This window comes from Poecilia latipinna, unplaced genomic scaffold (assembly GCF_001443285.1).
Source record: "Poecilia latipinna isolate Pla-1442-1.1 unplaced genomic scaffold, P_latipinna-1.0 Scaffold2163, whole genome shotgun sequence".
Classification (NCBI taxonomy): Eukaryota; Metazoa; Chordata; class Actinopteri; order Cyprinodontiformes; family Poeciliidae; genus Poecilia; species Poecilia latipinna.
Genome location: NW_015114779.1, coordinates 2,533 through 21,256, shown reverse-complemented (window position 1 = coordinate 21,256; position 18,724 = coordinate 2,533). Strand labels below are relative to the sequence as shown.

Genomic DNA, 18,724 nt, shown 5'->3' with positions numbered 1-18,724 from the left:
TTTGAATTCCACACCTCAAATTTGATGGGTCCTTACTCACTTTCAGTGAAGCTAAACGAGAAAGGCTACAATTTGTAAATGAAAGATTGGACTAGAATAATGTAAGAAGGTCATGAAGGTCATCCAGATTTATCTTCTTAAATCCGGGTGTCAGAGTAAGAAGAGAGACGGATGAAATGATCCACCCAACATGCCTATTGTCTACTGCAGCATCCTGTGGGGGAAGTGCAAGGATCTGGGGCTGCTGCAGTTGCTCATGTCAAAGTTCAGCAGCACTATGAGGTCAACTGACTACCTGAATGACCAGGTTATTCCATCAATGAATTATTTCTTTGCTGATGACACAGTGATATTCCAAGATGCTTGGATTCACTAAAACAGTAGTTCAGGGATCAGGAGACGTTACTTTCACCCCAGAGTTCAGAGCTTTATCCAGTTGAGAGTCTTTGGGATGTTCTGGTGAAGGATTTCCACGGACTCTCCCTTTATCCATTCAAGGTCAGTGAGTTGACTGTGCCGTGTAAAATGCTTAGCTTCCACAGGGTCAGCCTTTCCACAGATTTAACGTAGCTCATAAGTATCATGAGGTTTCATAAAGGGCTGCTCAAAATGAAAAGGACTCAGAGCAACACAAATCTGTCCAAAAGGAGTTCCAGGATGAGCTATAGAACTACAAAAAGGACCATAATAACTCTCATTTAGACTGAATCCTTTTTGTCAGGACTCTAGAGCCCGAAATGTTGGAACCCTTCCCCCATTTTTTGTTGCTTTAACCACATAAGATCACAACATTTGCTACTCATCATCACCAAATCAAGCGTTTGGGCCCAGTTTCCCTTTTCCCATTCCTGCTTGGTGAGGAGTTCTTCTGGGTGCCATGTGTAGCCACATTTCCATCCTTCATCATTCAACATGACTTTCCTCCTCGCTCTAAACCTCGTCACGCAACTCCACCAACATGAATGAACTGCACAGAGAGGCACACTGTGATCTTTACTCCTCCTCCCAACTTCGTCAACCTTCGTCTTTGGCATTCCATTTGAACAAACGTTTAGGAATGACATAATTTCCCAAAAAGCCTGCTCCTTTTTTTTTTTTTTTTTTTTGAATGATGCCAAATTACTTGCTTCTTCCATATGTGTGTTGGAAATGTGGGGTGGACAGACAACACAAAAATGGATTTATGAAAAGAGGTGAAAGCTGAGTATGGAGAGTTTTAAAGAGCTCAAGTTGGAAACAAGTTGCACTGTGGAAAAAAGAAAACTTTGTGGTTTCTGCAAATCTGCTTTAGCGCAGTGTCTTGAGACTGTGAGAAACGCTGCCGCCTTTAAGTAAAAGCGCAACAGGGAGGCTTTCTCGGTGAGAAGAGGTCTGTTTCCTGCCCAAGTGTGCACATTGTGAAGGAACTAGCAGGTCCCATTGTTTTCCAGGTCGTGCAGTGCCGTCTGCGCTTCCTGTAGTGCTGATAGCCAAGCCGCCACACTGTACGCTAATATCAACTTCCATGTATTCAATAAAACCCGAGACAGACCCAGATGTTTTTCATCCCAGCAGTTTTTTTTTCTCAGATGTTTGGTTTGAAATAAAACTGGAGCATGTAACAGTGCTGATAAATCATTTGTGTTTGGTTTAGTTAAATCCAACGCCTGTAGCTTTCTGCTTTTCCTGAAAATGAGGGTTTGCGTTTTGGAGGATCCACCTGATTCCTTTACATTCCTGGCCCTCGAGGGCCCTAAGGAACCTTGCAGAGCGGTAATGGCACCGAGGTAATAGATAGGTCCATTCTGCCAGATGCAGTAGTAATAATCCTTGGAGCTCCAGACGGGGTCTTAGCAGGGCCTCGACGCGCTGAAAGATTCTGAGTAGAATCCCCCTGGCTCTGGTTTATGACCAAAGTCTGGACTGACCGTTCCGTTGCACTTGTCTCCATCTCTGGTAAAGTCTGCAGACTCTTTTTTTCCAATTTATCTTCTCTCTTGCCCAGTTTTCTCTTTAAAAGTCCCATGCCTTAAACCTGCTCTTTTATTCTTTCTTTTTTTAAATTATTTAGGTTTTCATCATTAAAACCACATTGCTCTGTACGTCTGAGGCCTCTTGGCTCTTTAGTGATTCCACTGATTGATTTACATTGAACTTCTAGTATGAAAGGACCATCCAGATGTGCCTCAGAACCACGGCTAAGTTAATGTTAATGAGATCCTGGTGCATCGACACAGATCGCACATTAGCGGCGAACGCTTTCAGCCAAGTATGCCTTGCTGTGGCTATGTGTGCATTCAGAACGCATGAGATTTCCTTTCACTTCACCAGAGCTCAGTTGTTCTTCATCCCGGGTAAAGACCAGATGTTCCACTGTTCTCCTCTGATTTCCGAAACCAAGCTGAGTCGTCCACCAGCTGCACTTGCAGCGCCTTCAAGAAAGAGTTGAACAGCTGCGTGGTATTTGTTGGGGTAATGATACACAGATATAAAACATGACACTCTTGGTTAGCTCATTCAAAGACCCCCTTCTTTTTTTTTGCAGCAACTGAAAGCTTAACCTTTGATGCTGAGAATGTGGAGTGAATGTTTAATTTTCAGGTTTCCCTTTTGTCAAAATTAGAAATCAGAAGATGTTTTTGGGATTTTGTAGCCACACCTACGTAAGCCATAAGTGTTTTTTGTACAGATTTTGGTTACATTGTCTTGTATAACTAGTCCACATTTGTTCATAGTAACACCACAACTTTATTATATTTTATAGGGTTTTATTGAATAGGTAATGCTAAGCAAAAATGTAAGGAAAATGATCATTTCAGCTCTGGATGTGTGTTTATAGTTCAAAGGTGAATCTTTACCTTGGTTTTATGCTTTTTTTCAGCTTATTTTAGGTTTTCTGTCCTGTATTTAGCTTCACTCCCTGACCAGCTATTGATCCCAACAACATGATGCTGCCACCGCCGTGTTCCAAGGTAGCAATAGGTTATAAGTTTACAAATGCAGATATTTTACAGGAATATGGAGTCCTTTGTTGCCTAATCACTGACATTTTTCTTCTTGTTTGCACATGCAGTGTGGAATTCATATAATAAACTCAATATTAATACTAAAGGAAATATTGGATATGTGGCACCATTTTCAATACATTGGGAGCAAACCTGAAGAAAATGTATTTTCATCGAAAACATGATAAATAATTTCTAAATTTTTTCCACTTTTAGTGTAAAATATAAACTGAGAAACAAATCCATCGACAACTCGTCTTCCAGGCAGTTTTACTTTTCGTTATCGTGGCACTTATGGACCTGTAAACTTAAACTGACAATTATACTGACCGTTGTCAGTAAAATGTCAGGAAAAGGTTCGTGAAACACTGAAAAGTCCCATCAACTGGAGTCAGATTAACAATCCCAGAGCGTCCACACAAAGGCGAAGCCAACTTTACTCATCTGTACCCCAGAATGAGTGGTTGGTGTGATTACTGTCCCTGCAAATGTAAAAAGCTGAAGCCGCCCTTTGATCAGTCACACATGTAATCACACCAACTGGAAGTTGCTCTTTAGGCAGCTGCAGATGTTTTGCATACAGAATCTACAGCATTACTTCAGCTTGGAACCGAGCAGAGCCGTGCCTCATCCATCAGGAACTAATGACTCAAAGGTTGTTTAGATCCGATGTTTTTGCTTTAATGTATTTTTAATGCTGTTGATTGAAATTAGGCCTGTTAACCTTAAAAACTAACAGAGTTCCCCCAATTTCTGGAGCCTTTCTCTGCAGCCTGTGATTCTTTTTCATGTCTTGACAAACACGACGTAATAAAAGACGAAGCCATTACAATTTTGAAACTCTGCATATAAAAACTGCAGTGCCATTACTGTCAGGATATATTTGAACAGCTGTGTGAACTTCACAATGGAGGATTTGTTTGTAATGACATCAGCCCATTAAAGTCTTCTGCATGAAGCTTAAAAAATTTATTATTGTTTAAAATATGTATTTGCCAAAATAAGCCAGATGACCTCAGGGAAATTGAACTTAATCATTAACAGACCACCTGCAGAAATGTGATGCATGAAAACGCTGCGATTTTCCAATTTCCGATCTTTGTTTCACCTCAGTTTGTTTGCGAGTCAGCACAGGAATGGCGTTTTTTTTTTTTTTCTAGCATAGTCGTGAATCAGACAACATGCTACAGAGTCTGTGGATGTCATCAGAGCCCAGAGCCAGGAGGCCGACTGAGACACCGGTCTGGAATAGAGATCTGCGAGGGCGGCGCCACTGCCTGGCTGTCAGACCCGGCTCACGGATCCACGTAACGGACAGGATGGCGCACATTTGTCATTTATGTCGACATCCGGTGTGTAAACAGCTGACTGTAGGTCCAACGGCGAACATTTATCAACTTAGTCCTAGCCATGATAGATGTCTTCCATTTTTTTTTTTTACTTTTTCGTCTCAGTTAAGAGTTTCAGAAAATCAAACATTACATATATCAAATATGACTTATACAGTAATTAAAAGCCTTGAAATTGGACTTCTGTCTCTTTAAGAAATTCTTGCTCTTTCTGAAACTCCGCCTTCAGAGGTCAAACCAACATAGCTCCTGTTTTAACTGTTTAACATTATTTTTACCATCTTGCACTGAGAAGCAGCTCCTATAAAGAGTTCAGCAGTTCCACCAGGGGTTTGCTAAGTGCTGCTGGCTAGTCTGAAGGAGCTGAGTGGGAGAGTAACGAGGGAGGTCTGCTCTGTGAGGCAGAAGCTCAAAAGTTTGGAAACTGCAGACACGCCCCCAGGGCGGAGCTAGGTCCACCCAGCCGTTTTGCACAGTTGGATGATTGCCATGGGAGATTAAAGGATTTCTCAAATGTGCATGAAAAAATCAAAGCAAAACTGGAAGTATGTTTTCGATGAGAAAATGACATTATAATAAGATATAATGATTAAAAACTTCTTTTGCATGCAGTGAAACTACATGCCCTGCATAAAGGCTATGAATACTTTATGCAAGCTTCTGTGTTTCTGGTGGAAGCATTGTTCTAGTGAGGTGTAATTTTCTGTTCCGAAGCTGCATCCAGATGCAGTGAAAGAGGATTGTGCATGAGGGAGGACCGTGGCATTGTGTGACTGTGGTAAAACCTTTTTGGTGAATTTTACAAGAGTGGCATTTTGATTGCCCCCTCTAAAGCAATTTCTACCGATTTTGAATTATGTAACAGGTTAATGGTTTTGCTGCATAAATGCACTCTACCTAATAGCTATATAGAGGCAATAGTTACATTAACAGACTGAAAATGTGTAACATCTGGGTTTTAGAATACCAGGAGCTGAAAACTGGGGTGATTTCTTCATGAATCAGAAAGTTTTTCTGACATTTGTTTGGAAGTAGCTCATTTTTCTCTTGCGTCAAAGTAATTTTTTCCAATAATATTGCTCCACAGTTTCATTTTTTTCAGTGTTGTTATAAAAACCTTAGCAGTTCTAACACTCTGTAAATCCTTTCTGAGGATGGGTTTTTGGAAAAAAAAAAAATCCCAGCATAACCTCAATAGCTCATACAAGAAGATTAATCACCTCATTATTTTTGCCAAAACGCCTGTAGAGTGAAGGTTGAGATATAAATGATGAATATCAGGATGCATGAGAGGAGTTTACACAGCGTCTCGGCTTAATGGAGAAGAATCTGGGCGATCAGGTTGGAGGCTTTGGCAGAGGAAGGATTTTGTCGTCTGCAGCTACAGCGATGGGATCCAGCGATCGCTCATTACTGCTGCATCTACGCGCAATCGAAGCATAATATTTCAGACTGGGAAGACCTCGACCTGTGCACAGGGCCGACCGCACGTTGGCAGCTGCAGCAGCAAACGCTTCTGATGCTTTGAAGCCACTCAGCTTATCTGATGGAGACTCCCTGCCAGCCAGTGCTTCAGCAGGTTTACTCCTGGTGTATAATTTGATTTGTTTTTTATTTCAAAGGTCCTAAAACGTGATAATGAGATCCGCAGAAACTGCATTACATGTAAGATGCCTTTACTGTGAAAGTTTGCCACTTCAAACACAGAAACGTTGAAGAAATAATTTATTCTTTTAAAAATGTCTTATTCCTTACTAACGTCTTGTTGGCAGTCGTATTTTGAATGTATTTCCAAGGTATATTAATTTCTCTCTCCTTTTAATTGCATAAAAATTCTTGACAATTGATCACTATTTATTACTAAGCTAGTGTGATGTCATCTGTGGGTTGGATGAAGTTGGATTAGTCAAATAAAACAAGGCTGATGGTGTAAGCAGAAACTGTGGCTCTAATTCAAAGATTCTTTAAGAATGTTCTTCAGTCCTTCAAATCACTTAAACATGGCCTGCTTGAACAGTGGTGGACCTTATCAGGAGTGGCCGTCCTACCAAGATTACACACCGCTGACTCATCCAAGAGGTCACAAGAGAACCCTCAGAACAACACCTGCTCTACTGCAGGGTTAACTTGCCCCATTTAAGGTCAGCGTTTGATTGGCGAACTGTTCTTTGAAGGTAAAAACAACAGCTGACCAACAAGAACATGAATATAACTGCAAACATCTTAATGATCCTCGAGAGATTTGGAAAACCTTTTCGTGGACTGATGAGACAAAAGTGTGTGTGTCATTTTGTATCTTAAGTGCAACTAAAACGGCATTTCAGAAAAGAAAACATTATCTTGAAAGTCAAACGTGGAGGTGGTGCGATGGTCTGGTCTCTGTTGCTTGGGGATGTTTTTATCCTTGTGGTACTCTTTTCACTACAAGTACTTTCAAGATGTATTTAATCACACGTACTTGCAATTTTGATCCAGTTTTGACAAATGACCTGTCAAACTGTCACATGGTATTGAGTCGGGGTAAGGAGTGGGAATAGGAAAGGATAAAAAACAGTAAATAAGATGTTGTTTCACTAATCTGTTTGAATATTTAAAATATTAAAAGGTTCAGTGTGCTTCATCATAATACAACATTATGCAAAACATTTGCTTTTCTGTTTTCAGTCTGTGTGACGTGTACTTAAATGAGATTAAAAAATGATATTAGCCAATCAAAAATTCTTGGGTGTGGTTTCCAGGCAGACCTTGGGGTATTAAGGTTAATATGTTTCCTTGCACTGTTTTATTGACAATGCATCTCATTGAACTGACTCAATCTAAAGGGTGTGTACTCTCAGCCCTGTTGTTCATATTGTATACAAATATGTGTCAGAGCGCTTTCAACGATCGCTTCGTCATAAAATATGTGGATGACTCAGTAATTGTCAGTTTTCTCTGAGGCAATGAGAGCAGCCGTTGTCCACTCATTGACTCTTTCGTCGGGTGGCGTGAAGACTCGCGTGTGCAAATCAACATGTCAAAAACAGAAAACATGGCCACCGATTTCAGAAATTCATCAATATTCTACAGAGTCAATTTGGTCACTATAGTAAATCTTGAAGCTGTTTAATTGTCACTTATGACCATTAATCGAAAAGGTTTTGCTGCAGTGATTATTCTTATGACGTATCATGTTTAAAGCCTTTTTATATAAAGATAAAAATCTTGGCCAACCAGCCATATTGGGCGTAGTGTTCAATGTTGAGGAGAATCACAGATTTGCATCAATTAGTTTCAGGAAAAGATCAGCAGAGCAAACACAGAACAATTGTAGAGAAAAATGAGTTAGGGCCTGCAATATCAACATAGCCGAAGCATATTCCTTAGTCCAGAGCTAAATCCAAATGAAAAAATAATGCCAAGACTTTAAAATCTAAAGATTTGTACAGCAGGTAGTAACTTTACAAATTTGCTATTATTCATCTTCTTCTGCCTTTCTTCTTCTCAGGTTTGGAGACGAGCACCAGAACACTGAGCACCCCCAGCCCAGGTCTGATCTTACCGTCCAAGTCCTCCTCCCTCTCCTCTCCCGCCCTTTCAAGTAATGGCAACGAGACAAACTCTTCATCCTCTTCTTCCGCCCACACTGAGACGGTGGCCGTGATCCACCCTCAGCCTGGTGTCCACTCCCGCTCCAGACAGTCCAAATCCCACCACTATGCTCCTATCAACCTGCTCCCCGACCACACCCTCCTGCAGATCTTCTCCCACCTCCCAACCAACCAGCTCTGCCGATGCGCTCGCGTGTGCCGCCGCTGGTACAACCTGGCGTGGGATCCCCGGCTGTGGAGCACCATCCGGCTCACGGGAGAGCTGCTGCATGCTGACCGTGCCATCCGAGTCCTGACCCACAGGCTGTGCCAGGACACCCCCAATGTGTGCCTGACTTTGGAGACAGTGGTGGTCAACGGCTGCAAGAGGCTCACCGACCGCGGCCTGCACATCCTGGCCCAGTGCTGTCCGGAGCTGCGACGCCTGGAGGTCGCCGGCTGCTATAACATCTCAAATGATGCCGTGTTTGAGGTGGTGTCCCGCTGCCCCAACCTGGAACACCTGGACCTCTCAGGTAAGAAGACAAACACAAAAGAAAATAGAATGAAACGGCAGATGTTTGTAACTTAAAGGCGCTGCTTGGATCGTTAGAGTATGCTTGATCTATTCTGCAGAATATACGAAAGATCGCATGTGAAAGACCACAGCTCGACTTCACTCTCAACTACCTTGCAGACATTGCCTCATTCATCAGTTACACTGGATTCACCTGTTTATGGATGTTATTGTAGAGCGTATCCAAAATATATATATGCTAAGACTGTTTCTAACGTGTGTATCAATGCATATAAAGGTATATTTGGTGTTTCCCCTACTAAAATAGGCTTCTATAAGTGTTTCTAGACTATCAACTGGCCAAAAATGTCTGAAAACGTTGTACAGTGCCAAGCCTGCAAAACTCAACATAAGTAAATTCAGTTATTCATGACATTTGCGCAATTTTATTACTTTGCACCTCCATAATTCATGAAAATACTCATCTACAAACATTAACAAAATGATATGCATCAGGTAAGGGCAGAGGTATGAACTGACATGTTTACTGGTGTGAGACGGAAGTCGGAGGAGCCAAACTGGCAACAAGTGGGTCAAAATGGGAGCACAATTTAGTGAAGGAGCGACTTGGCCTGGAGCCCCAATCATTCCATTTAGGTTAAATTAAGAAGTGGCTGCTTCCTTATGTTGTACACGTGTGGATTTATCTCCAGTCGCTGGTTTTCAGTTATTTTTTGCAAAGCTGGTAAAAGCATTAGAGGTGCAGGAGCAGCTCTGCCAACCTCCAGTCCCCCTGTGGGAGAAGAAAGGCTTTCTTTAACTGAAAGCAAAGGCTTCTTCAACATGAGCAACGAGTCTGCTGCTTTCATTAAGGAAGTGACACAAATAACGTCGACTCGGAACGATGTTGGTTGTAGGTGGGAGCGTTTGCACCGCTAAATTAGCACAGTGGAAGCAAACACTTTCACACTGAGTGAGTTTGACTGGAGGAAAAACAATCAGAAGCTGATGATGTATTCCACTTCTGACTGAATATTAAACTTCTCTGTTGAAATATAACAAAACTTACCAAACTCTCTGGCGCCCCCATGTGGCAAACTTGTAAAATAAAGCCACATCTCATCATTTTTGGTTGCTGTGATGATTCCCTCAGTCCTTAGCAGCCTTTATGAGATTCCCTCCTGACTCAGTTTGAATGTTAAGTGACCCGAGACAAAAACCCGCAGACCCATTCTGTTAAAAAATAACTTCCAAGCATCAGTTTAATTTATTCTGTGGTGGATCAAGTGGGCATCTTCAAAGAATAAAGTCTTTTTCAAGTTTCCCAGTCATGCTTTCCGGATGAATAGAGCTATAGACGAGACTTTGAAATAAAATCAGCATCAAAGTTTGGGTTCCTTCCGCCGTATCACCACCGAGTCTGTGTGCTCGAGGAAAGCTGCAGTTGAAAGCCAGAGAAAATAAAAGCAAATGTACGCATAGTGATGCCAGCATGCACTAACTGCTTGGTTTGAAAAAGAAATAGCAATTAAAATCTAATTAATTAAACCACAAATTATAAAAAAAAAGTTTATTTGTGTAGCACATTTCAGCACCAAGGCAGTTCAAAGTGCTTTACGTCATAAAAACATCATATAGTCGCCAGTCATGAAACAAACAATAAGCATTACGTTTTGGCGACATCCAAATCATAAAGCAAGAACACATTCCATAGGGAAAAAGTAATCACACCTTGGTATTTTCTCGTTATGGTCATTGTGAGTTTTTCAGACTCATTTTTACAGAAAGGAAAATGTGTCAATGTACATTCATTTAGGGTGCAATCCCACTGTTGGCCACTAAGCAGACTTCAAAACTTATACGGTTCGCTCAAATCATTTCCTAAGGGAAAAATGACTGTCATCAGCAGATGACTGCATTTTTAAAGATTCATTTGATTCGTTTTCATTTGTAATTTTGTATTGAATTTTTTTTTTTTATTCATTTATTTATTTTTTTTTTTTTTACAAGTCTCTAAATTTTTGTTTCATCAAGTTTTGTCTTTTAATTTAAAATTATGTCTCGGATACAAGTAATTTTTAAAATGACAAAATAAACTAGTGTTGAAAGTAGATCCCTGTGGAACTCCCTCAGACATTTTCTATTGTGGTGCGTAGTTCATCCCAAGGCATGTTCTGTATTAAGAATCATCTTAGCTGAAAACGACAACTTGCAGTCTATCTCACTTGAGTTTTTTTTTTTTTTTTGACCAGGTTGCTCCAAGGTGACCTGCATCAGCCTTACCCAGGAGGCCTCACTCCAGCTGTCCCCCATGCACGGCCAGCAGATCTCCATCCACTTCCTGGACATGACCGATTGCTTTTCGCTCGAGGACGAGGGCTTACGAACTATCGCCTCGCACTGCCCTCGCCTCACTCACCTGTATCTGCGCCGCTGCAGCAGACTGACAGACGAAGCCCTGCGTCACCTCGCTCTCCACTGCCCGTCGATACGGGAGCTGAGTCTCAGTGACTGCCGCCTGGTGGGGGATTTCGGCCTGCGTGAGGTGGCCCGCCTGGAGGGCTGCCTGCGCTACCTGAGCGTAGCCCACTGCACCCGAATCACGGATGTGGGCGTCCGCTACGTGGCCCGCTACTGCCCCAGACTGCGCTACCTGAACGCAAGGGGCTGCGAGGGGCTGACGGATCACGGTCTGGGCCACCTGGCCAGGAGTTGCCCCAAACTGAAATCTCTGGACGTGGGGAAATGCCCACTGGTGTCGGACAGCGGGCTGGAGCAGCTGGCCATGTACTGCCAAGGCCTGAGGCGGGTGAGCCTGCGGGCCTGCGAGAGCGTGACGGGCAGAGGGCTCAAAGCTCTGGCGGCTAACTGCTGCGAGCTGCAGCTTCTCAACGTTCAGGACTGCGAGGTGTCACCAGAAGCTCTGCGCTTCGTCCGGCGCCACTGCCGCCGCTGCATCATCGAGCACACGAACCCGGCTTTCTACTGACGCGGAGAGCGGTTCGATCTGGCTAGCGTTTGTCTTTTTAAATCGGTGGCGGTAAATCTTCAGCAGAATGTATTTAACATATTTATCTGTAAAAAGGCAGAACAGTACAGTATTTCACTTACGTGGCATCTCCCCCCATCCCCCAGCATCATAATTAGCATTGTAACAACACTGAGCACTGAGTACAGCTGTGTTTGCATTTAAAGCCTATTAATATATATTTTCTACTTTAAATTGAATTCCATTTAAGGCCATATAATGCAATATTCTGTTCATAGTCACACTTTGTCAAAGTAAGTCATTGAAAATGTAGCCAAAAAGCAGCAAAAAAAACAAACATAAGTATTGATTTCTGTGTTTTGTGCAGATGCACTTTACTCTGTTGCGCTGACAATCATTTCAACTGAGCTCAATGTGTCAAAACCTACAGTTTTTGTGTTTGTTAAAGGTTACTGTTGCATGAGAGGAATTTTACCGCAATGTTATGAGACCAACGTCGAAAATAAACAGGGACACATTGCTGCTAGAACTGTGCCAATAAATTTCTTCCAAAAATATTTCTTGTGTGTGAGTCATAACTGAGAATATTTAGTGAAAAAAATGTGTAAAAGTTTAAGCTGCGTGGACATTTTTGCAAGTCACTGATGGTAGAACTGTGACCATGACGGTTCTTCCCAAAGCTTTTCTTTCCCAACCTTTTTTTTTTAATCAAATGTAAAATGAGAAAGTATCTTGACCAAAATATTTCGGTTTTAGCAATCTTTTTATCCCGGCTGCACATCTTTTAATGGAAAAACAAAATCTGGACGTTTCTGTCACTTCCTTAGACTCACCACTAGATGTCACTAGAGGTTCGCCCTTCTGGCGATCTGTTTTTGTGAAGCACTGACTGACTGGCTTGTTATGTACTGTATTATGTACTGCGGAAAAATGTTAAATCTTTAATAAATTTCAAAAGCTTTTTTTTCAGGATCACAATTTAATCCTTTGCTTTATGTTTTTCTTGTATAGAATTGGTTTTTCACTTTTTGTCACAAGGCTGTCATCCCAAAGCCTTCAGCTAAGTGTGCAACCAGCCTGCAGGCACTTTTTCACTTTTTAAAAAAAACTTTTTCACTCATTTTTTGATTTCATCTTAAGAACTGGTGTTCATTTACATTCATCTTTCATTGCAGCAGCACCTTTGGCTTCAGTAAAAGCTCTAAAGCTTTTGGAAAGCTTCCCTGTTTTTGACCATTTTCTTTTGCAAAACAACTCAAGCTCAGTCAGATTTAATGGATGCATCTATTTGGAAAAGATGTGGCTTTTTTCCCACAACGTTTTTAGAATATTTATACTTCAAGAACTATAAAAGCTTTTGCAAAGTACTGCTTGCAAGTGCGATGTCTGGTTTTCTTTGTATCTTTTCTTAAGAAACCAGATTAAAAATTTAAAATTAACATATTTGGTTGTTCAGCTGAACTATAAATTAGTTAAAAATAACTGATACCAGACGTGTGTTTTAGTTCTATGCACAGAATTAATGATTTTAATTTAAACTAAAATATAGAAAACTTTTTTTTTTTTTTTGGACAAAATTCTGCATACATAGTCAGCAGTATTTCTCGAATGATATGCAGAGTCAAAAAGTAAAGACAAATGTTTATTTTCGTCATAAATAAACAACTATGTAAAATACAAGTGCCATTAAATCCATCAAACCTAAATAAATAAATATACTGTATAAAATACAACTTGTCTTGGAAGAAAAACTTCATCAGGTTCTTCCTAGAGTTTCTTTTTTGTCTTTTTCCAATCTTTAAAAGCAAAATGCGAGGTCCTAAAAGTGGTTAAATGTTAATAGTGTATAAGAAGTCGCATGCTATAAGCTGTAGTTGCAGCATAGATTCAGCTCCTGTTCCTTACTATGTGATAAAGCAAACCATTATGGTTGTGTTTTATTCCTTCCTTTCCTGCAGACATGCTAAGATGCCCTAAAACATTCCCTGGAAGTCTGCATCCGTCATAGTGTTTTGACAGCGCAACACCTTCTGTGCCTTCAGTAACCCGAAGCTGCTGCAGGTTGTCCTTCTGAAGGCTCTCCTGTCCAGACCTCCTCCTCCAACCGAGATCCACTGAAACATCACCGTTCAAAACTCTAAACGCTTCGTTCAGTCTTTGCTGCTGAAAGTGTAGCGTTGTTGTTGCTGCTGCTGGTGCTCCCTGTCTGGATGTTTGGGTCGATTCGTGCAGGAACAGCGGTGCACCGGCTGCGCCAGAGTCACCTGGAAGAGCGAAAGCGCCACGTCAGCATCCGTCGGGTTCGACTCAGAAAATTACAAGTGGAAAAAAAAAAAAAAAAAAAAACTCGTTTTGAAGTACCTGGGATTTGAAGACACGCAGCTCGTCGTGAACCTTTTTATATCGCTTCTCCAGTTCCAAATTTTTCCCCTTCAGCTTCTCCCGGTCCCTGCGCTCTTTCAGGAAGTCCTCCTTGTAGACTTCAGCCTAAAACGGACATCAGTGCATCGAGCGGAGATGATTCAGTCTGTCGTAGCAGCACTTTATTTTGACTCTGTCCTCCCTGATATGAAGATCTTCATTTATAAACACACTTTATGGTCCAGTTTATGTCTACATAAAGATCTTAATTAGATTTTTGGAGGCAACACTACAAATAGGGGTTACTCACATTGTCAGCTTTTTATTTTTTCAGAGTTTGTAAATCAAAATGTAAGCAGTGTTTATAAATCCTGTCATAAACAGTGATTATGATCCGACGCCAGTAAACAGAAGATTATGAATGGATGGATTTTATTTAGACTTTTTTTCTTTATCTTTTTTTTTTTATTTGTGCAAAGTTATTTGTTAATGTTATTCCACCTACACATCAATGTGTTCATAACTTCCTTTTAGGAATGTAATTAGTAACTTCTCTCCTCTCTATACAACATGTTATGCAGTTTTCCTCAACACAGCCAAAGTTATGCTAAAATAACACAATAAAGTCGCATAAGATGCGCGTTCACTGAGTACTTTGAGGAGCGGACGGTGATCATTTCTCACCTGATATTTCCAGATGTCTTGTAGTGTCTCACTGCTGTTCTCCACAGGCTGAGATCTCTGAAGATTCTCCTCTAAGGCCTTTGGGAGACACCGTGAAGCTGATGTTAGAGCTGGTAAACACGCCTCTGTGCCGAATGGAGGAGTAAAGTGTGTGAAACTGAGTTCTGACCTTGTTGAGCCTCCTGATCTCCTCCTGCTGATGCTGCCACCTACGGGTCAGAGTGTGGATCTGCGCTCGCAGCTCTTCGGTTTCCTCCTCTGCAGTCCGCAACTCGGTTCCAACGCCGTCTTTCCCAGGCTGGATTAAATAAATTGATAGAGCTCAGAAATGGAAAAAATAAAAACTATAATGTTGAAAACTTGTCCGGTGCATTTACCTGGGTGTCTTTATGGACCTTTTCCTTTTTACAGAATGTGACAGGCCTCTCTTCTTCATCGCTTCTCTCCTCTTCAGAGACACCATCTTGTTTTAATGCTTTTAAAAACTGGACCTGTGAATAAAGTGCAGACCATGAAGCTGAAATAACTTTAAATTAAATAAAAAGTATCAAACTGCTTTGACATTTACTGGGATTTTATAGCAAAAACTTCTATATGTTGAAGGAAAATTATACACGGTTTGAATCTAAACATGGACATGTGCTGTTGCATTTGGGGTTAAGTTTAAATCATAGATAGGCTATAAGGTTTGAACATGACTGGACAGAATCTGGACAAAGCAGCCAAGTGATCTGTGGTGACTCTGGAGGAGCTGCAAAGATACTTTTTACCAACATGAAGGGAGCAAATTTACCCGAGTTTGCCCAAAAAAAACCCCAAAAAAACAAAACTGAGCTTGTTCATCGGCCAGCTGAACAAAATCCCCAAACATCCAAATCAGGTCAAAGGCTATTTATGGGTTGGAATGGCATAGTCAAAGTTCAAATCGACTTGAAAAGTGATGTTTCCAGACACATTCAGTCTGGTTGAGTTTCAGCTGCTTATGCCAACAAGAATGGGCAAAAAATGTAAAACTCCTAACCATCAAAGATGACAGAGACAGAAGATTTAGAGCTTTAACTGCAGCAAAACAATGGCTCTAAAACCACGTCAGTCAATTTCTCGTGAGTATAACATGTTGAAAACCAAAGGAAAATCCAATAAAATAAGGCAGAATCCCAAAACGTTCAAGACGTGTATATGTATCGTATGAGAAAAAGTCTTTGCGGTCCTTACCTTCTTCTTGTAATACTGCACCATCGTTCTGTACTCTTTTCCCCACTTATTGTTAATAGCAAGAAGCTGAATAATAAAAAAGAGAACTCTGTAAGCAACAAAACTTAATGCATGAGTTGATCCAAGTCAATTCTGAAATGTTCACACCTCTTTATTCTGCTGCTCCAAGATGAGAATCTGTTCTTTCATGGCGTAATAACCGCTGAGCGGCTCTTCCGACTGAATCACACCGACGAGAGAGAGAGAAAAAAAAAAAGAGGAAGCATAAATACGCAGCATCCAAGAGTGAGGCATTTGTGCAACATAAAACTTCCTTTTACACAGTTCTGGAAGTTTTGCTGTACCGTTGCAGTAAAGGGAGAATCACGAGACTGAAAAACCTCCCGCTTTCACCAACCTGTGTGTGTTTCTGCTCATTGTGACTCTCAGCAGCTGCGCAAAGTTTTTCCCCAGTGGAGCCGAGTGGCAAGCAAACCTCAAATCTAGAGAAATTAAAAAAAAAACCCAAAAAAAACAAACATGATTTGGTTTCAGAGCTATAAATCTGTCATTTCAGATTCAGGAGGTGAGGTAAAGAGTCTCACCTGTTTATATTTGGCAGTGTTGGATACAGTCTGTGGGTTTGTTTGTGTTGAGTGGCCTCTGACGTCTCAGCAGGCGAACTGTCTCCTGTGTTTTTGTGCACAAACTGTAAGAATACAAAAACAAGGCAAAACCAAACTGATGAAATATCACATAGAGATCTGAACATTAAAAAAAAAAAAAAAGACTAATTACTTTTGCCATCATCTTTCCTCTCCCCCTGGCCATACAGAAAATGCAAAGTAATGAATTTGTGTTTAGTTTCAGCAATATCCAGTAAATCTTAGTTCAGCATTGCAACAGATGAGCCACAGAGCCTGCAGGGGTGCTGCTGATGCAAAAACAACTCAAACGTGATTCAGAGTGAGATCCGGTTCAAGCCCACAGAAAAATATCTCACCTCCACATGTTTGCTTCATCATGGCAGTTCAGATATTTCCATTTAGACATTACAAAAGGCTTTGAGTCATCAGTCTCACTCAGAATATTTTTTTTAAACGGCATCGAGCAACTCGCTCAAATAACCTCTTTCAAATTTTATGTTTTAAATTCAGTTTAATTGGATGTTATTTCAAGCTTTTTAACCATTTCAGTCGTAAGAATTTACTGTACATAGCACTTATGTTAAATAAATTCAAGATAATATGTAAAAAGTAAATTAAAAATGATCATTAAAAAAAAAATAAGAACAAATCATATTGTTGCGATTTTTAACATTTATCAAGCTAAAATAATTAAATTTGAAACAATACCGATTACTATAAATTCCATATCTGATACCATAAAGCAGTCAGAATTAAAAGTACAGTGCTTTAACTCACCATGCTGTAATCTTGAGGCGTCTTCAACCAGGACAGGTGTCTGTTTTAGCGCCTCTGCTTCCACTGCGCCTCGCCTCTGCCGTTTAAATTTAATCCTGCAGCCCTGTGACGTATTAAAACCGACGCCGTCCAATCAGCGGCGCCGGGGTTCCCTCACGAGCGCTCGCTGACAGAGTTTGAGAAGGAAAGGAAAGTACAAACTGCGCGTGCGGTAATTTGCCAAGTGTTTACAGTATTAATCGATGACTAAGAGAAAAGTCTGCGACCACACTGCAAAAAGTTACGTAAATAAAGCACGGAGGCTTCCATGATAATATGAAAGCAGCTGTTCAGGAGGTTTGTTTTGGTTGTCATTTGTTTTGAATTTACGCAGTTTTCTTCCAAAAAAATGTTATACTTTTCATACTTTTATTTAAGTACTTATGTATAGTTTGGACACATTTTGTAGGAAACGGCAACAAAAGGATCACAATGTGAGCGTCTAGATCACCTCAGTAAAACATAATAGTGGCAGCATCATGCTGTTGGAATAGCCTTTTTTAGCTCATTTTTACTTGAGCTAAACATGGGGAAATCTTTCAAAAACAAAAATTTTGTCAGAGGCTACAAAACACCTGAAACTAAGGTGGAAGTTGATAAAACTTCCATCTAAGTTTGACAGGGTCAAATGTGAGAATCAGATAAGAGAGAGAAAAAAAATCTGTTTGTAGATGCTGTCCATCCAACCTTGAACATTGTTTTAAAGAAAAATGGGAACCATATTTAATCACTATTTATTTCCAAATAGCAGCAGCAACAGAACAGAAACATTTCTGCTTATTATGGGAGCACAAACGAGGCGTGCCATACAGAAATATGAATGCAAAACGTTTAAAAGGTTGAGAGAGGCTGATTCAACATTAAAGACGAGGAAGCTAATTTTCAAAACAACCACAAAAAAGAAAACAAACAAAAAAAAAAAAACACAGGTGCAGATCTATTTTCGCAATCACGTCTAGCATGTAAACATCTCCATTTCTTACAGTAGGCTTCCTGTAGTTAGAGATTGGGTGTCAACTGTGTCAGCACCGCTTCTTTTCGACTTCCTGAATGGTTTGACTGCAGCTGCTGCTCAGCCAACACAAAACGTTTCAGAGCCACTAATACTGAAATGAAACTGTCCAAAAAAGAAAAAAAAAAAAAGTAAACTACAGAGCGGTGGGTTAAGGGAAAAATCACACGTCGCTCAGGCTAATCTTATTGCATTATCTAAACTCATAGCCTGTTCTCAATGTTGCTGAGTCAGAGCAGCCTTGTTTCAGGGAAGAAGGAGAGGGGAAAATACGTCGCTGCTCCTCCTCCAGTAAACTCGGTGGCTGGGGACTGGACCCATAGGTGCTCTTTACCATTTCTTGTGGAAACATGTACAAGCAGAGGATCCGTGGCTTTTCATTGCCCTATGTACAGAAAGGTGGCCCCCTTTCATCTTGTGCAGACAGATAGAGCAAAGGATCCATTACCTGAACCATCATCCTTTGGTTGGAGTTTTTCTTTCACCGAAACAAGCAACCAAACATGTATTTTCCCAAGGATACTGGATAAAAACTCACACAAACACACATTATCCTGTGTTGGTGTGTGTTTGGTTAAAGTGGAAGCTTTCATTTCTTGTTA

General features: G+C 40.8%; 2 protein-coding genes across 3 annotated transcripts in view; one reads left to right on the top strand and one right to left on the bottom strand.

Moving 5' to 3' along the window:
* Nucleotides 1-11,965, top strand: part of LOC106936523 (F-box/LRR-repeat protein 7) — a 30,589-nt gene extending 18,624 nt beyond the window's left edge. The window contains exons 3-4 of the mRNA XM_015017582.1: nucleotides 7,821-8,438; nucleotides 10,672-11,965. Of these exons, the coding sequence (XP_014873068.1) occupies nucleotides 7,821-8,438; nucleotides 10,672-11,408 (1,355 nt within the window). The 3' untranslated portion in view covers nucleotides 11,409-11,965. The remainder of the gene's footprint in view (nucleotides 1-7,820; nucleotides 8,439-10,671) is intronic.
* Nucleotides 11,966-13,037: 1,072 nt separating this feature from the next.
* On the bottom strand, nucleotides 13,038-17,427 carry LOC106936524 (TNFAIP3-interacting protein 3-like). 2 transcript variants are annotated; one of them, XM_015017584.1, is made up of 10 exons: nucleotides 17,072-17,427; nucleotides 16,253-16,356; nucleotides 16,066-16,150; nucleotides 15,816-15,887; nucleotides 15,669-15,734; nucleotides 14,831-14,944; nucleotides 14,623-14,751; nucleotides 14,454-14,531; nucleotides 13,770-13,895; nucleotides 13,038-13,672 (listed from the first exon to the last, which is right to left on the bottom strand). In XM_015017584.1, exons 1-10 carry the CDS (start codon nucleotides 17,072-17,074, stop codon nucleotides 13,559-13,561), a joined length of 891 nt encoding a protein of 296 aa, XP_014873070.1. In that variant the 5' UTR covers nucleotides 17,075-17,427; the 3' UTR covers nucleotides 13,038-13,558. The 2 variants fall into 2 exon arrangements, with proteins under 2 accessions (XP_014873070.1, XP_014873069.1); XM_015017583.1 differs by lacking the exon at nucleotides 17,072-17,427 and having other exon boundaries at nucleotides 16,253-16,436.
* Nucleotides 17,428-18,724: the final 1,297 nt, after the last annotated feature.